Source organism: Pipistrellus kuhlii, unplaced genomic scaffold (assembly GCF_014108245.1).
Source record: "Pipistrellus kuhlii isolate mPipKuh1 unplaced genomic scaffold, mPipKuh1.p scaffold_m20_p_3, whole genome shotgun sequence".
Lineage (NCBI taxonomy): Eukaryota > Metazoa > Chordata > Mammalia > Chiroptera > Vespertilionidae > Pipistrellus > Pipistrellus kuhlii.
Genome location: NW_023425529.1, coordinates 153714330 through 153731977, shown reverse-complemented (window position 1 = coordinate 153731977; position 17648 = coordinate 153714330). Strand labels below are relative to the sequence as shown.

Genomic DNA, 17648 nt, shown 5'->3' with positions numbered 1-17648 from the left:
GGAAAAATGGGACAAATGGTCATAAAAGCTAAAAAGTCTAGATTTTAAATCACCTGTCTTTAATCGTTTTGAGATTTAACAAAAAAAGTCTTTCAAAAATACAATGAAAGCTATATGGCATTTCCCAGAAAAACACATATGCCCAAACATTTAATATAATTTCAGTGTATCCAGTTTCCCTAAGCTTATGTATGTATTCAATATTAAGAACAATGACTTTATTAGGTAAAATTCCATTTAACAGAATCTCTCTTTAAGAAGTCATTATTTAAAAGTCTTCCATCATCCAAAGTAATTAAAAGTTAGTGAGGATTTATAATATTTTTCTTCAGTAGGAATAAAATTTGAGAAAGAAGATAAATCAGTAATACTAGATTGAACATCACCTGTATCCTTTCCTTGAGAGCCTTTGGATAGAAGTCGTAGCCATTTTTTATGCCAATATGATATCTGCCTGACGGATTCGTCCAGCTTGCAGGAATCTACAGGAAAAAAAAAAAAATTATTGATGCACCAAATGCTTCCCAATTCCAATGACTAACTTACTGGAGAAAAGTGTATTTCACTTATATCCTACTTGCTCAACTTGGATGATTAGGCTTACATACAGAGCACTATTTTTAATATTCTAAAGTGCCACTTAATATCTCTCTGGCTCCTTTTATCTCAACCATAATAAATAAGCTGATTCAGTAGAACACCCTTCATTATACAATGCTTCATAGTTTATAAAGTGCTTTCAACATATGCAACCTTATTAAACCACTAAGATCTTTAGTTCTTAAGCATCAATGACACCTCACCTCTCCCTTCATCACTCTATTGCCCATCAAATAGTTGGGAGGGGAAGCAATTTACAGAACCCCGTAACCTTAGGTTTCTTGTTAATAACAAGAGCTTCACTGGAATCTAAGTTATAACAGATAAAATGTCTAGAAACTAAGAGCTCTTTGCATTAGTAAGAAAAAAGTTCTATAAGATCATTTTAATTATATATAACACTAGAGGCCTGGTGCACAAAAATTTGTACACTGGGTAACAGTTCCCTCAGCCTGGCCTGCCCCCCTCAACAGTCTGGGAGCCCTCAGGGGATGGTCTACTGAGCCTGTGGGGAATGGGGCTAAGCCACAATCTGGCCTCCTTCTGTGGGAAGTGAACAGGAGGAACGGGAAGATGCAGTGTCCATCACCCCGCAGCTGCTGCCAAAACCAGCCACCGCCAGGGCTGCTGACCTTCGGCCCTGGCTTCTTAGTGCTGGCCCCACCCCCCACCAATTTGTGTGTTTGTGTGCCCGCGCGCAAGCACATGGGGGTGGGGGATAACAATCTAGGGCAAGGCCGGCTGGGGCAGGGGGTGGGGAAGGTTGAGGCACCTCAGCCACAGCCCCTCCAGCCTCTGTAGAGGCTCCAGGACCGTGGGGCTCCCTGACTTGACCAGGCCTGTAGGGAAGGGCAGTTAGGCTCAATCAGGCTGTCAGGGGAGTGGATAAGGGGTGATTAGGCTGGCAATCGGTTAGAGGCAATCAGGTGAGCAGTTGGGAGCCAGCAGTCCTGGATTGTGAGAGGGAAATCTGACTGCCCGTTTAGGACCGAACCTACCAGACAGATGGACATCCCGAGAAGTCCCAGATTGGAGAGGGACACCCCCCACCCATGCACCAATTTTGTGCACTAGGCCTCTAGTAGATTTTATAATAGTCTTTTCAACTATCTCTAAGTATTTAAAAATAACATTAAAGCTTTTAACTAATAAAATGATGTTAAGCAGTATGGCCAGTTTTACACATGGAGAAGGCAAAGAAGCAAAAAGAAATAGCGTACCCAAACAGAAAAGTAGGAAAGAAAACTGAAATATGGTTCTATTATAGAAACCAAAAAAATTCAGCATAAAATTCAGAGTATGCAATTTACAGTCATATAAACCTGGCTATGAATCCAAACTCTTAACTATAATAGGTTGAGACCCACAGGCTTCTAAATCCTCATGTTTAAAAGGAAGAACATAATCCCTACCTTATGATTCTTATAAATAACAAAATGCACTGAACATCAACCAAGTTGAAATGTCAATAAGGAAAATGCGGAGGATTCAGGCTCTTTGTAAGCATAGAATCTATAATCATTAAGAACAACTTTTAAATGTGTATAAATTATGAGGTCAAACTCTCAACCACTCAGAGTTGGTTCACTCATCAATTCTCATTTGTGCAATATCCTTAACCAACTCATCGTCATGTCTTTCATCAAATTGTTCCCCAGGTAAAAAATTTTTGGATGAAATTTTCTCACAACTAATTAAGGAAAAAGAATCACTCACAAAAATTCTAAGATATACTGACTTTTTAAAAGCCTGCATATAAGTAATCATTTCTGAATGAATTGGACTGTCTGGAGTATGAGTCATTTTAACTGTGTTGGCATATAAACTAGCACTTTTCATTCAGAACTGCACCTTCTTTAGACAATAGGAATTCTAAGCTATAATGTTCTTGCAATAGCTGATGATGTAACGATAATAAAGTGTTGCAACAACAAAACATTAAGTAGTTACTAGTTGGCAAATTCAAAGAATATTTAATCACAGGTATGCTACTACAGTGGACTTCGTAACCATAGGTTAGTGGCAACTTCTTTTACTAAGAGATGACCCCTTGCTCCTTAATGCCCACCTGCAGAGGAGGTGGGAGAGGCTCCCACCACCACTGCTGCACTCTCCAGCCCTGAGCTTGGTTTCTGGCTGAGTGGCACTCCCCCTGTGGGAATGCACTGATCCACTGATCACCAGGGGGTGGCTCCTGCACTGAGCATCTGCCTCCTGGTGGTTCAGTGCACGTCATAGTGACCAGTAGTTCCATCGTTCCATTGATTTGCATATTTGGGCTTTATTATATAGGATAAGACAAAGCTAATCACTTAAGTCTGTAATTATTAAAGCTTTAATATTTCATGTTCAAGTTCCCAGAAGGGCTAGGAAAAGATGAAGGCAAAACTGTCATCTGGTCACTTTTTACATTTTTCTATTCAAAACTTGAAAGTTTAAGAATTTGGCAATAACATTGGGAAACAAACACCAACCCCTTACACACACACACACACACACACACACACACACACACAAACACGCACAGGCACATACTCTCTCTTCCTCTCTCTCTAAGACTGCTATCAAACAACAAAACAATGACTTCCTCAAAGATGATCCCTATCAACCCCCACCCTCCTGGTATTCCTGCCATTGTAAAATCCCCTCCCCTTAAGTGTGTGCTGGAATTAATGACTCATTTCTAATGAAAAGAACATGGTCAAGTGTCACTTCCAAAATTAAGAATGTGACAAAAATAATAGGATATCACTTCCAAGATTAATTTATAAAAAGACCATGGCCTCCATCTTGGGGATTCTCTCTTGGAGTCCTTCCCAGGGGGGAAGACAGCTGCATGTTGTGAAGGAGACTTGTGGAGAGATCCTAGTATCGAAGAATAAATCTGCCAATAACCACTTGAGCAAGCTTGGAATCAAAATACCCTTCCCCAACAAAGTGGAGCCTTCAGATGAAACTGCAGCCCTGGCCAACAGCAAGCTCAGAAGAGATCTTGAATGCGAGGGCACCCAGCAGTCACATCCAGATTCCTGACTCACAGAAACTGAGATAACAAATGTTTATTGTTATAAATTATGAAGTTTTAGAGTAAACTGTGATACAATATTAGCTATCTAATACTCACCTTACCATCAAATATAAGCTAAAAATATTAGTTTGAGATGACAATACAAAAAGTGAAAAGAAAAAAAAACCATAAAAAGATAAAAGCTCCAACCTGAAGCACTCTTCCTGAAAGGCCAATAATTTCACCGTCTTTTGGCTCTACTACTGTAGCAGTATTCACATCACCACTTCCTGTTGTGTCAATGATATCAACAAGTTTTGGTTTTCCATCAGATGTAACCTAAAGAAAATTAAAGAGAATTAAAGTATGAGTTATAGTTTTTAAGTTTTTATCCTTAAAAAACACACACACAACAATTCCAAACCTTATGTGTGTATGTGCACGCATAGGTACACATATATAAAACATCCTATAAAAATCTGCATTTGTTATAAAAATAACTGAATTGTTTTAAGCCAAAAGTTTGATAATACTAAAAAAAAAAAAAAAATTTCACTCCTGGAAAACACCACAGAATCCTTTAAGTGGTTTCACATACTTAGTTAATAAACATATACTGAGCATTTACTATAGACCACACTCTGTTTTAGGTTTGGGAATATAATGAGACACAAAAATCCCTGACTTCACAGATCTTATATTATACAGTCACTAAACAAGCAAAAAATATAACAGGTCAGTTGGTGGTAACTACTATGGAGACAAATTAAGTAGGAAAAGGACACAGGAAATATGAGAGTTTTTATTTTAATCAAGATGGTCAAAAAAGGTATCACTGAAGAGGTACCACTTGAGAAAAGATCTGAAGGTGAGCTTGGAGCTACATAAGCACAAACCTTTAGGGGAAAATGTTTAATAACATTTCATTATTGGATGTTATAATAAGCACTCAAACTTCATATAAATCCAAATTAAAATTTAACACTAAAACTTGTTTCTCACTAGACTTTGCCATGTCAGGAAATCAACACCCAAGCCAAAAACTTAAAAGTCCTTCTCTGGCTCTTTAGTTTATCCCCCACATCAAATCTGTCAGAAAATCCTCTTAATTCTACTTCTAAAATGTAATTCAAATCCACCCTCTTCTCTTGATTTTCACTACCAGTACCCTCCACTAACCATGCTCTCTTGCTTTCATAGTAAAATGCCATGTCTCCCAGTGTCCATTCTTGGCCCCCACAAAAATCAACAGCCAAACAAACTGTATTATGCCAGACCTCCACTGAACACCCTGCTGTGGATCACTGTGTGCTCAATATAAAAAGCCTCTGCCTGATGTGACCCTTGTCATTCCATTATGCATGATTCTCACCACATTGGCCTCCTTACAATTATTCCAAACTTTGTCCTGCCCCACAACTATTTGGACAGGGTCCTTCTGCTTAGAATTTTGTCTCTTCAGTCTTTCCACATGAATTTAAATCACATCTTAAGTTTTCCACTTAAATGTCACCCCCTTATAAAAGTCTACCTGTGCCTTCCTTTAAGTGATTGCCATCAAAACCTGATTCTTTTTTCTCACCGAGTCTGGTTTCCTTCAACAGAACTTCGTATTATACAGTTAAGTGGCTTCTTCTTTATTTTTACTATTAGAAAATAAGCTCCATAGGGCTAGGACTATTTATATTTTATTCACCAAACCTAATAGTGCCTGTTAGGTTCTAATATAAATTTAATTACTGAATGACCTGACACTAATTACTTAGCATTAAGAATAATTTTCCTAAAGTCTGATTTCTTGGCCAGTCCAAAAACTTTCAGTTAGGCCATGATGACTGCTATAGACAACAATCCTATATATTAAAGAGCTAATATGCTAATTAGGCCAGACAGCAGAAAGACCTTCCAGAAATACCAATGGGCAGGGTTGTAGGGCCTCGAGGCAGCGGGCTGCAAGGGCTGTGGCTGGGAGGGCTGAGCCCCTTGCAAGAATTTCATGCATCAAGCCTCTAGTAGTAGTATATTTTCATATTGGTTTTGTAAAATCATTTCTGGGATCTTCCTAGGCTAGGGGACCTGTAGCAATAACCTTTTCTATATTGAGTTTCTTGTAGGAATAATGTGCAGATACAAGGAGGACTGAGAAAAAGAAGACCCATACCCTTAAGAAAGGAATAAAAATATAATATTATGCCAAGTGTGATAAGAACACAAGGCCTTGGAACTCCTTTTTCACCTGGAGAATCCACACTCTTTAAGCTAAGCCTTAGTGTCCCTTTCTGTGTCACCTACACCACTGGGTGCCACAGAACACTTACTACAAAAGGCTATCCCACAAAGACTGAGAGTCATACAGCTTTACCAAATATATAGAAACAAACAGAAAGAGAGAGCTAAAAGGAAGAGACCAAGAAACACCCCCAAATGAAAGAAAAGGAAAATTCTCCAGAAAAAGAGCTAAATGAAATGGAGGCAAGGAATTTATCAGATACAGAGTTCAAATTAATGATAAGGATATTAAAGAAATCAGTGAGAACTACAACAACATGAAAAAGGAAATAGAAACCATAAACAAGAACCAGTCAGAAATTAAGATACCCTATCAGCCATACACTGGAAGAAATTCAAAGTAGACTGAATAAAGCAGAGGATTGAATCAGTGACTTAGAAGATAAGGTAGAAGAAAAATACCCAATTAGAGCAGCAACAACAACAACAAAAAACAATTAAAATACAGGAGGATAGTTTAAAGAAACTTTGGTATAACAGGAAATGTAACAACATCCGCATTATAGATGTACCAGAAGGAAAATAAAGGGAGAAAACAGAGAACCTGTTTAAAGAAATAATGACAAAACTTCCCTATCCAGGTGAAGAAAAACCACACAAATTCAGGAAGCACAGAGAGTTGTAGTCAAGATGAACATAAAGACATCCACACCAAGACACATTCTAATTATAAAATTACAAACATTAAAGACAAAGAAAAAATCTTGTAGCAGCAAGAGACAGAAAGTTACCTACAAGGGAGTTCCCAATAGACTGTCAGCAGATTTCTCATCAGAAGTACTCAAAGTAATGAAAAGCAAGAACATGAATCTAAGACTACTCTATCTAGAAAGGCTATCATTTAAAATTGAAGGCAAGATAGGAAGCTTCCCAGAAACAAAGAGGTTAAACGAGTACATTACCACCAAACCAGTATGGCAAGAAATATCAAAGGTACTGCTTTGAGAAGAAGAAATCAAGAGAGTAAGGAACATAGGTATAAAGAAAATGTGACAATAAATAAGTACTGACCTATAACAACCTTAAATGTAAATGGGTTAAATGTCTCAATAAAAAGATATAGGGTAGCTGGAAGGATAAGAAAACATAACGTGTGTGTGTGTGTGTGTGTGTGTGTGTGTGTGTATTTGAGATCCCACCTCACAGCAAAAGATTCACGCAGCCGAAACCGGTTTGGCTCAGTGGATAGAGCATCAGCCTGTGGACTGAGGGGTTGAAGTTCAATTCTGGTGGTGTGAGGGGGGGATTGTCTTGGTTGCAGGCATATCCTCAGTGGGGGGTGTGCAGGAGGCAGCTGATCAATGTTTCTCATAGATGTTTCTAACTCTCTCCCTTCCTCTCTGTAAAAAAAATCAATATTAAAAATAAAAAAGTTCACACAGACTAAAAGTGAATGGATGGAAAAATATATTTCATGCAAATGGAAATGAAAAAAGCTGGAGTAACAATAACATCTGACAAAATAAACTTCAAACTATTGTAAAAGCCATAAAAGAGACAAAGAAGGTCATTACATAACATTTAAAGGGATAGATCCAACAAGAAAATATAACCTTTGTAAACATATATGCAACCAATATAGGTGCACCTAAATATACTTAATAAGGGAGAGAATGATAGCAATACAGGTATAATAGGAGACTTTAACATCCCACTGACAGCTACTGGATAGATCTCCCAAACAAACAAACAAACAAAAAGTCAGCTATAAGAATTAGAAAAGCAATAAAAGGCAAAAGTAAGTAGAAGGAAATATTAAATATCAGAGCAGAAAAAAGTGACACAGAGGCTTAAAAAAACACACAGCAAAATATCAATAAAACCAAGAGCTAGTTATTTGAGAAAATAAACAAGATGGATTGAACTGCTAGCCAGCAAAACAGAGAGAACTCAAGTAAAATCAGAAATGAAAGAGTTGAAGTAACAAAAATACAAAGGATTGTAAGAAAATACTATTGTACAAACAACTATATGCCAATAATTTGGACAACCTGGGTGAAATGGACAAATTCTTAAAAATATAAAATCTTCCAAAACTCAATCAAGAAGACTCAGAAAACCTAAATAGAGCTATTATAGAACAAATGAAACTGAAGCAGTAATAAAATTAAAAACAAACACACACACACACACACACACCAAAACACTCCCAGCAAACAAAAGTCCTAAGACTGTATGGCTTCACAGGTGAGATTTACCAAACATTCAAATAAGGGGTGTAACACCTATCCTCCTCAAACTATTGCAAAAATTCAAGAGGAGTGATGACATCCAAGCTCTCTTTATGAGGCCAGCATTATCCAAATTCCAAAACCAGATAAAGATACCACAAAGAAAGAAAACTACAATTCAATAACCCTGTGGAACATAGATGCTAAAATCCTCAACAAGTTATTACAAATCAGATCCAGCAATACATTAAAAAGATCAGACACTATGACCAAGTGGGATTTATTCCAGGGAAGCAAGACTATTACAATATATGCAAATCAATAAACGTGATTGATCACAAACAAAATGAAGGATAAAAACATGATATCAACAGAGAAAAGCATTCAACAAAATCGAGCATCCATTTATTATAAAGACTTTCAGAAAAATGGGAACTGAGGGATAATACCTTAACATAATTAATGCCATATATGACAAACTTACAGCCAACATTATATTCAACTAGAGGCACAGTACATGAAAAATTCATGCATTGGAGGAGGGGGAGTCCCTCAGCCAGGCCTGCTTCCTCTCACAGTCCAGGAGCCCTCAGGGGCAGGAGGCAACCCGGTGATCAGGAGAAGACAACGCCCCCATCACACCGCTGCTGCTGCCACTGCCGGCAGCACAAGCCTTGACCAGCCCTGGTTACCTGAGCCTCGGGCAGCCCTTGGTGGCTGGGCAGCCACCATCTGAAGCTTGCTGTGCCTAAGGCTAGCCCTGGGCAGCTGGGTGGCTGAGGGGACTGGGGGACTTGAGGCAGGAGTATGGAATGGCCAGGCCCGCCTGCCGCTCTGGTGGGGCTAAGGAGACTAGGTGCTGCCATCTTGTGGCTCTGGGCGTTGCCATCTCTGAGGGCATGGCAGTCAATTAGCATGGCCTTTTTTTAAAAAAAAATCGATCTTTATTATTCATATTATTACAAAGGTTACTCATTTCTTCCCCCCTCCACCAGTCTCCCACCCCACCCTCTGCTCTTTCCCCATTCCCCATTGTCCTCATCCATAGGTGCACAGTTTATGTTCAGTCTCTTCCGGCATCCACCACTCCCCTTTTCCCCGAGAATTGTCAGTCCACTCCCCTCCCAATCTCTGATTCTATTATAATCAACAGTTAATATTGTTCATCAGGTTTTTTTAATTTCCTTTTTTTTGTTTTTTTAATTAATAAACTTTTATATTTTTAAGAATAAATTTTAAAATCTAATAATTTTAAACCTTGTTTTTTCTGCCCTGGGAACTGAGAAGCAAACTTGTTTACATGTAAACTTGCCCTTAGGCTATCAAAAGGTGTAGCCATTCAAATGTAAATGAACACATTGTTTAAAGATAGCTGCTGGCTGTAATTGGATTACCTGTTCTGTGTGGGAAGGGCTTGTCCTCCCCTTTCTCCATTAAAATTAAGGTGTTAGCTTTAAAACCTCTTTTTGGCAAGAGATCTTAAACTTTCAGAACTTTAAATTTTTTAGGTAGTAAATCAATTACTTAGCATTTTCTCAAATCAATAATACCTCCACATGCCCAATGATACACTTCACACAAAAGACACTTCCAAATAGATCAACCAACTCATCCAGACCCCACACAAGGCACTCACAGATCAACAACCCAGCACTACAATAACTCAACACATCCAGATCTAAGCCTTCATCACTTGATTCAGCAGACCCTCAAGTTCCCCCAAAAGTTTCCAGCCATGTCTGAGAGGCAGCCCTGGGGCATGTGCAGGCGAGGAGTGAGCTGTTCCTGGCCCGGCTGCTCTGGGCCTGGCCGTTGCTGCTCCGGCCCTGGCTGCTCCCGACCCGGCTGTTTGGGGCCCGGCTGCTCCAGGCCTGGCAGCTCCCGGCCTGGATGCTCTGGGCCTGGCTGTTTCAGGCCCGGCCGCTCCCAGCCTGGCTGCTGCTGCTCCGGGCCTGAGCATGCCCCTCTTTATTGGCTGTGAGTGCCACCATCTTTGCAATGGTGTGAGGGTCAATGAGCATATTCCTTCTTTATTAGATTATTAGATAGGATGAGAAAAAATTAAATGTGTTTCCCTGAAGAACAGGAATAAGACAGGGCTGTCTTCTTTCACCACTCTTATTTATCATAGTACTGAAAATCCTAGCCACAGCAATCAGACAAGAAAAAAATAAAAGAGGCAATCAAACTGGAAAGGAGAAAATAAAACTGTCATTATTTGCAGATGACATCATATTGCACATAGAAAACCGTAGACTCTACCAAAACGCCTTGCCAAATTTTAAAAAAGTATATTTTTATTGATTTCAGAGAGGAAGTGAGAGGGAGGGAGTGGAAGGGAGGAAGAGGAAGCGAGTGGGAGGGAGAGGGAGAGGGAGAGAGAGAGAATCATCAATCACTGCCTCCTGCATAACCCCTACTGGGGACCAAACTCACAACCTAGGCACGTGCCCCTGACTGGAATCGAGCCCAGGACCCTCAGTCCGATCTATACACTGAGCCAAACCAGCAATGGCAACCCCACCAAATTTAACAAATGAATTCTACAAAGTAGCAGGATACAAAATTAACATCCAGAAATTGATGGCGTTTTTATATATCACTAATAAATTCTCAAAAAGTAAAACTAAAAAGAAAATCTTATCACTGCAACAAAAACATAATAATATTAGTAAAAACCTCAAAGATACAAAATCTGTACTCAAAAAATTGTAAGAAATTGGGGGAAAAAATAAAGATACAATTAGAAACATACCGTATTCATGGACTGGAAGAATTAACATCAATAAAATGTCCATACTGCCTAAAGCAATCTATAGATTTAATGTAATCCCAATTAAAATACCAAATTTATTCACAGGTCTAGAATAAATATTCAAAAAATATATATGGAACCATAGAAGGCCCTGAATACCTCAGTAATCTTGAGTTAGAACAAAATTGGAGGGAACACAATATGAGATGTCAAACTATACTACAATGAAATTGTAATCAAAACAGCCTGGTATTGGCACAAGAATAGGCATATAGACCAATGAAACAGAACAGAGAACCCAGGAATCAGCCCAAGTCATTATGCTCAATTAATATTTGACCAAAGAGGTAAGAGCATACAATGGAGAAATATGTTATTCTCTTCAATAAATGGGGTTGAGAAAATTGGACAGGTACATGCAAAAATGATACTACACCATCAATTTCCGTCATACACAAGAATAAACTCAAAATGGATAAAATATATAAATGTAAGTCACAAAGGTAAAAAAAAATCCTAGAAAATAGGCAGCAAAATTTCAGATGTCTCACATAGCAGTATTTTCACTGATACATCTCCTAGGGCAAGAGAAACAAATAAACAAATGGGAATACATCACATTTAAATGTTTCTATAAAGCAAAAGAAGCCATAAACAAAATGAATAGGGAGCCCACTTTATGGAAGAACATTATTTGCCAATGATACATCTGATAAGGGGTTAATTTCCAAAATATGTAAAGAACTCATACAACTTAACAAAAGGAAAACAAAAAATCCAACTAAAAAATGGGCAAGGGACCTAAATAGACACTTCTCCAAAGAGAACATACAGATGGCCAAGAGACAAATGCTCAAAGTCGCTAATCATCCGAGAGATACAAGTGAAAACAACAAGGAGGCATCACCTAACACCTGATAGGATGGCTATTATCAATAAATCAACAAACAAATGCTGGCCAGGATATGGAGAAAAGGGAACCCTCGGGCACTGCTGGTGGGAATGCAGAGTGATGCAGTACTCTGTGGAACAGAGTGGAGTTTTCCTCAAATAATTAAAAATGGAACTAGTTTGACCAGCAATCCCACTTCTGGGAATATATCTTAGGAATCCTGGAACACCAATCAGAAAGAATGTATGCATGCCCCTGTTTAGAGCAGTGCTATTTATAACTAGAGGCCCGGAGCACAATATTTGTGCACTGGGGGCTGGGGGAGGGAGAGTCCCTCAGGCTGGCCTGCGCCCTCTCACAGTTTGGGACACCTTGTTCCTTACAATTTGGTTCACTACTTCTTAGTGCTGCTGCGGAAGCAGGAGAAGCTCTAGCCACTGCAGCTGCGCTGGCCAGCTGTGAGCCCGCTTCTGGCTGAGGGCACTGACCACCAGGGGGTAGCTCCTGCATTAAGCGTCTGCTCCCTGATAGTCAGTATACATCATAGTGACCGGTCTCGTTCTACTGGTAATTCCACCATTTGGTCGATTTGTATATTAGGTTTTTATTATATAGAATAATTAACAAGTGGAAACAGCCCAAGTGCCCACCAGTAGATGAGTGGATAAAAAAAAGCTGTGGTACATTTACACAATGGTATACAAGGTGGCTGAAAAGAAAGGATTTTTTACCCTTTGTGACAGCCTGGATGGACTTGGAGAGTGAAATAAGCCAGAGAGAGAAAGACAAATACCACAAGATCTCACTTATATGTGGAATCTAATGAACAAAATAAACTGCCGAACAGGTCCAGAGGCAAGGATGCATGGAACAGACTGACAGACTCCAAAAGGATGGGGGTGGGAAGAAAGGGAAGAAATTAACCAAAGAACAGACACGCATGAATGCATAGCCAATGGACACAGACAATAGTGTGGTAAAAGCTGGGGAGGGGCAGGGGCTGGTTGGATGCGGGCAAAGGCAGAGCTAATGGGGACATATGTAATACTCTGCAATACCATCAAACATAAATAAAAAATAAAAATTTAAAAGCTCTGCAGTTAAGGTATATGTGAAAAGAGAGGAAAAGTCACTAGACACAGATTTTTTTTCTTTGTAAGGCAAAGCAAGGGGAGTGGGGGGGGGGGGGGGGGGGGGGGGTGGCTGATGGGACTCCAAATCTTACTCCAATCATGTTGCCATGGAAAACCAGGGGCTGCACAGCTGTGTTTTGTTTTTTAATTGATTTTTTTACAGAGAGAAAGAGAGAAAGATAGTTAGAAACATGGATGAGAGAGAAACACCAATCAGCTGCCTCCTGCACACTTCCCACTGGGGATGTGCCCGGAACTAAGGTACATGCCCTTGACAAGAATCAAACCTGGGACCTTCCAGTCCGAAGGCCGACGTTCTATCCACTGAGCCAAACCAGTTTTGGCCGGTTTTTATGTATGGTAATTCTCAAACTGGATGTTTATTCCTTGGGGCTGTCTATACAAGTATTTTAATAGTACTAAGAATACAAATCACCTTTCTCATTTAATGAGTGGACAACTTGAGATCAAGTAATCACAAGAGATCACTAACAGTCAGACATAGATCCCTCTCATTAGAAACCTCATTGTGAGCAAAGGAAGAAAGCCTAATGAGATTTAACGGTTTATTTAACACCAACTATTGATAAGACTTTACCTACTAGCATCTCTTTCTCATTCAAAAATGTTTTATACAGTATATGCTATTTTCTATCCATGTACTTCTTACTTCACAAAAGCAACCACTGCACTGAAGATAACAAGTCAAAAAAGGGAATTTAGAATTAGGAATGAGTAGTTTTAAAGTGGTAAACCCGCTGAGAATTTTGCAACAGAGTTCTGGGAGAAGGAAAGAAAGAAATTGAACTGCTGACATTAGAACTATATCCCTCATCTTTCCAGAGAGGGAGCTGTCACAGGAGAAGGAGGGACTGAAGAAGATAGGAACAGTTATTTTGAGTAGGCCTAAAGAAATCAACAACCCTATGTACTTGGGGTGGAAATGCTTACTGGCCCATCAAGCTGGCTGCACAAAACATAAAATGTCAAAGGTTTTCCCCAAGAGTCAAGAATCAAAGTTCCTTTTTATCTCCACTGAAACAGTTATGGTGAAGAGTTGGTAAAGCTTAGGAGGCACCCTTTAAACATTTGTAGAAGACCAAAACAAAAGGGGAGAAGGGCTCACAAATTATCATAAACAAAACAACATGAATGTATAAATATTTACTTGAAATTCCATGGAAGACACCGACAATATTGTCTTAAGCAAGGGAAGATAGTTTATAAATAAATTCTATTAAATGACTATTATTCTGAAAACATAATGAATGAAAAAATCAGGCTGTGATTTCAAAAAGCTTACAAGCCAGTTAAAAAAAAAAAAAGATAAGCTGAAACCGGTTTGGCTCAGTGGTAGAGCGTCGGTCTGCGGACTGAAAGGTCCCAGGTTCGATTCCGGTCAAGGGCATGTACATTGGTTGCGGGCACATCCCTGGTAGGGGGTGTGCAAGAGGCAGCTGGTCGATGTTTCTCTCTCATCAACATTTCTAGCTCTCTATCCCTCTCTCCTCCTCTCTGAAAAAAATCAATAAAATATATTTAAAAAAAAAGAAAAAGAAAAACAAATGATTAAAGCAATAGCTGCTGTGTAAAACAATGAATAACAAAAGTAAAGAAAGAACCTATAAAAGCATTTAAGAACACAAAACCCAGTTTGGGGAATAAGGAAAGGTTAACTGAAGAAGAATAAAAGTCAAAATGAATTACATAGCACCCATTAGTAACCAATTATATATAATGATATTTTAACTTTATTATATTTTAATAAATAAAAATATATTTTCTTAGGACTACTTACCACCTCTTTCCCCAAACCATTTTATCTCCATGATAAAATTATTTATCTCCATGATATATTATCCATTCACAAAAACAGTCAATGTCACACATGTGATTCTGAATAAAATTAGACACATGCTGTCAAAAAAATTTTAACTAGGAAGAAGGTATGTAAACAGAATAAATGCTGAAATGAAACATCCTCAGTGCTACACAGGCATATGAACAAATTACTATTATTTGATTTTTATGGAGAGAGAAAAAGAGAGGGAAAAACATTGATGTGAGAGTGAAACACTGATCAGCTACCTCCTGCATGCCCCAGGGGACCCAGCAAGCAATCCACACATGTGCCCTGACCAGGAGCCAAGTGGCAACCTTTTGGTACACGGAACTACACTCAACCAACTGAGCCACCCCAGCTAGGCCATTACATGGAAATATCTAATGCATATTTATCTTTCAGATAGTTGGGTGACTTAAGACCCAGTATAAACTCCTTTAACTAAATATCCTTGCTTTAAAAAAAAGTAGTGTCTAACACTTTTCTTGAGCACTTTAAAAAGTCACATGTAATCAACCTCAATCAATTTCATAATGACACGGGGGGGGGGGGGGGGGTGAGAATTACTGTTACTGAACAGAGAGTAATGGAATCACTTGGTAAGCAGACATGGGAAATTCTACTGAAGTATTTTTACTGAGATGGTACTCACCTAAACTCTTCTGATCTTGTTATCCTGACAAAGAACCGTGAATCATTTACCCCAGCTGCACTCTTCCCACTTATCCCTCCTATAAAAAGTCACATATTGCCCTAGCGGGTGTGGCTCAGTTGGCTGGGAAGAGTCCTCCCCTACACCAAAAAGGTGGCCAGTTCATTCCGGGTCAGGGCACATAACCCAGGTTTCCAGTTGGATTCCCCACCAGGCTCATGGGGAGGGCAATCAATCAATGTTTTCTCACACGGATGTTTCTCTGTTTCTCTCTCTCTAAAAGAAAACAATAAAGAAAAAAAAAAAAGTAAACATATACCACAACAAAATGGAAACCATTACTGCTGAAATAAAGCCTCAATGAGGTTAGAGTCGTCGTTTTAAGGCTTCAGAGTTACACTGCAACAACTAACCACCAGATCTACCAGGAGGGGACTCATTATCTGCTCTTCTTCTCATTCACCAAACTGTCTGGTTTGTGTTCTACTCCAGAGTGCTGCTAAAGAATTAGCAGGAAGAACCAGAGAGATTCTATAATCAGGCTGGGTGTCGTCTCCCCCCCCCCCCCCCCCCCCCCCCGCATTACATCCTAACCTCCAAAATGCTACCTCAATTATTAGAGCACAATAGAGGGTCCAGAGGAGGGAGAGGCATGGGAGGAGGAAGAGAATGATTCCATTTCAGTTTAGTGTAGAAAGGAGGATGAAGATACACAGACGAAGCACTGAAGTAAGGGAAAGATCAGCACACACTACGATTATCCAGGTTAGACTTTTAGGAGATGGCTCTTGAATATGATTAGTGAAATTCTGTTTATTACCGGGTTTCAGTAACAGGCTGAGACTCAAAATGACATACGTCAAACTTTGAAAACTTTTAAGCAGAATACGTTCAATCCAGAGACACATTCTTTAAAGTTACCTTTCAGGATGGCACCCTGATCTAATAATGATTATAAAGGTGCCTGAGGCAAAAACTAAGGAATGGTTTAAGTTCTTGTTAAAGAATGCTGTCTTCTATTTGGAGGCTAAAAAATGTAAGTATAATTTAACCAAGTCTGAAGTCCTCCGAAACCAAACTAAATTAAGTTGTCCTTATGTCAAATAAAGACCAAGTAAGCCATGCGTCTCAGGGACCCTGAACGCTGCAGAAGATGGTTAAAATAGAATACATGAAACGACCAGAGGAAACGATTCCGGAAGTTGACCGAATTATCACCGTGACACCCGGCTTTCCGGTTTCACGATACACCCTTCTCACCAGAACCAATCCTCCAAACTCTGCAATAAACATGAGTCCTGATAGGTCATTTGCCCATTTTCTCCTCCCCCCCCCACCCCCTAAAGATATAGTAAAAATTGTAAAATCCTCATTTGTAAATAGACACTGGCATGCGCCTGGGGCACGAGGAATCTGCGGAGCCAGGCGGTGCGATGGGCGGGAGCCCGAGGGCCCGGGCCCGGCAGCACCTGGGCAGGAAGGGGGCTCCCCGGGGCCACGGCGGACCCCGCGCCCGGCCCGCCGCGCCGCTTTTGTCTGCGCCGGGATCCCCGAGCTGCCGGGGCGCCGGGCCTCCGGGCGCTTGGCCCCCGGCCCGGCCACCGCGCACTCGTGTCCTCGGCTTCCCTCCAGCGCCCGGCTCCCGCCCGGCCTCCGGGCTCCAAGGCTGCGCCCCTTCGCGCCCCCGGCCCCCCCCCCGCCCCCCGGCCCCCCGCGCCCCACGCCGGCCTCCGCCGCTCCAGCACCTGCATTCCCGGGGCCCCGGGGTCAACCCCCGTGTCCAGGACGGCGATGAGCACCCCGCGCCCGTCATACTCCGGGTAGCGGCAGAGGAAGGAGGCGGCCCCGGTCTCTTTCTTGGGCAGCAGGCCGTGGAAGGGGAAGGGCTCCTCGGTGGCGGCGGCGGCCATGGGCGCAGGAAGGAAGGCGAGGGAGAGGCAAACTGCCAGGCTGCGCGCGGAAGACGGGCGGGCGCGAGGACACCCGGGCGGCCGCGGGCCTTGGCGAGGGCGAGGGGCGGGACCACGCCGCCCGCCAATCCCGGCCCGCCAGGCCGCGGCGGCCAATCAGGAGCGGGACGTCAGCTAGCGGCGCGCGCACTCAGGAGCGCCGCCTAGTGCGGCTCGCGCCGCCGCAGAGGAGGAGGCGGGGCCTGCGAACGGGCCGGGGGGGTTCGGTGCTGGAACCCGGGCCCTTAAAGGGACGGGCGCGGAATGTGCGGGTCGGGGAGGGGGCAGGCTGGCCTCGAACCCGAGGGTTCGCGTGTGTCTCGGGCGGAAGCGCTCCTCTAGGGACGGGGTGGGAAA

General features: G+C 41.3%; 1 protein-coding gene across 7 annotated transcripts in view; it reads right to left on the bottom strand.

Annotated features, from left to right (window-relative positions):
• TPP2 (tripeptidyl peptidase 2) overlaps positions 1–17354 on the bottom strand; it is a 79519-nt gene extending 62165 nt beyond the window's left edge. For 2 of the 7 annotated variants that reach the window (XM_036456141.2, XM_036456143.2), the window contains exons 1-3: positions 17088–17353; positions 3818–3946; positions 387–482 (exon numbers count right to left, since the gene is read on the bottom strand). In XM_036456141.2, coding sequence (XP_036312034.1) covers positions 387–482; positions 3818–3946; positions 17088–17252 — 390 coding nt within the window. In that variant the 5' untranslated portion in view covers positions 17253–17353. Of the gene's footprint in view, positions 1–386; positions 483–3817; positions 3947–17087 lie in introns of all 7 variants that reach the window. The other 5 variants (XM_036456140.2, XM_036456142.2, XR_004991078.2 and 2 more) reach the window with 4 other exon arrangements.
• Between the last annotated feature and the right edge of the window lie 294 nt (positions 17355–17648).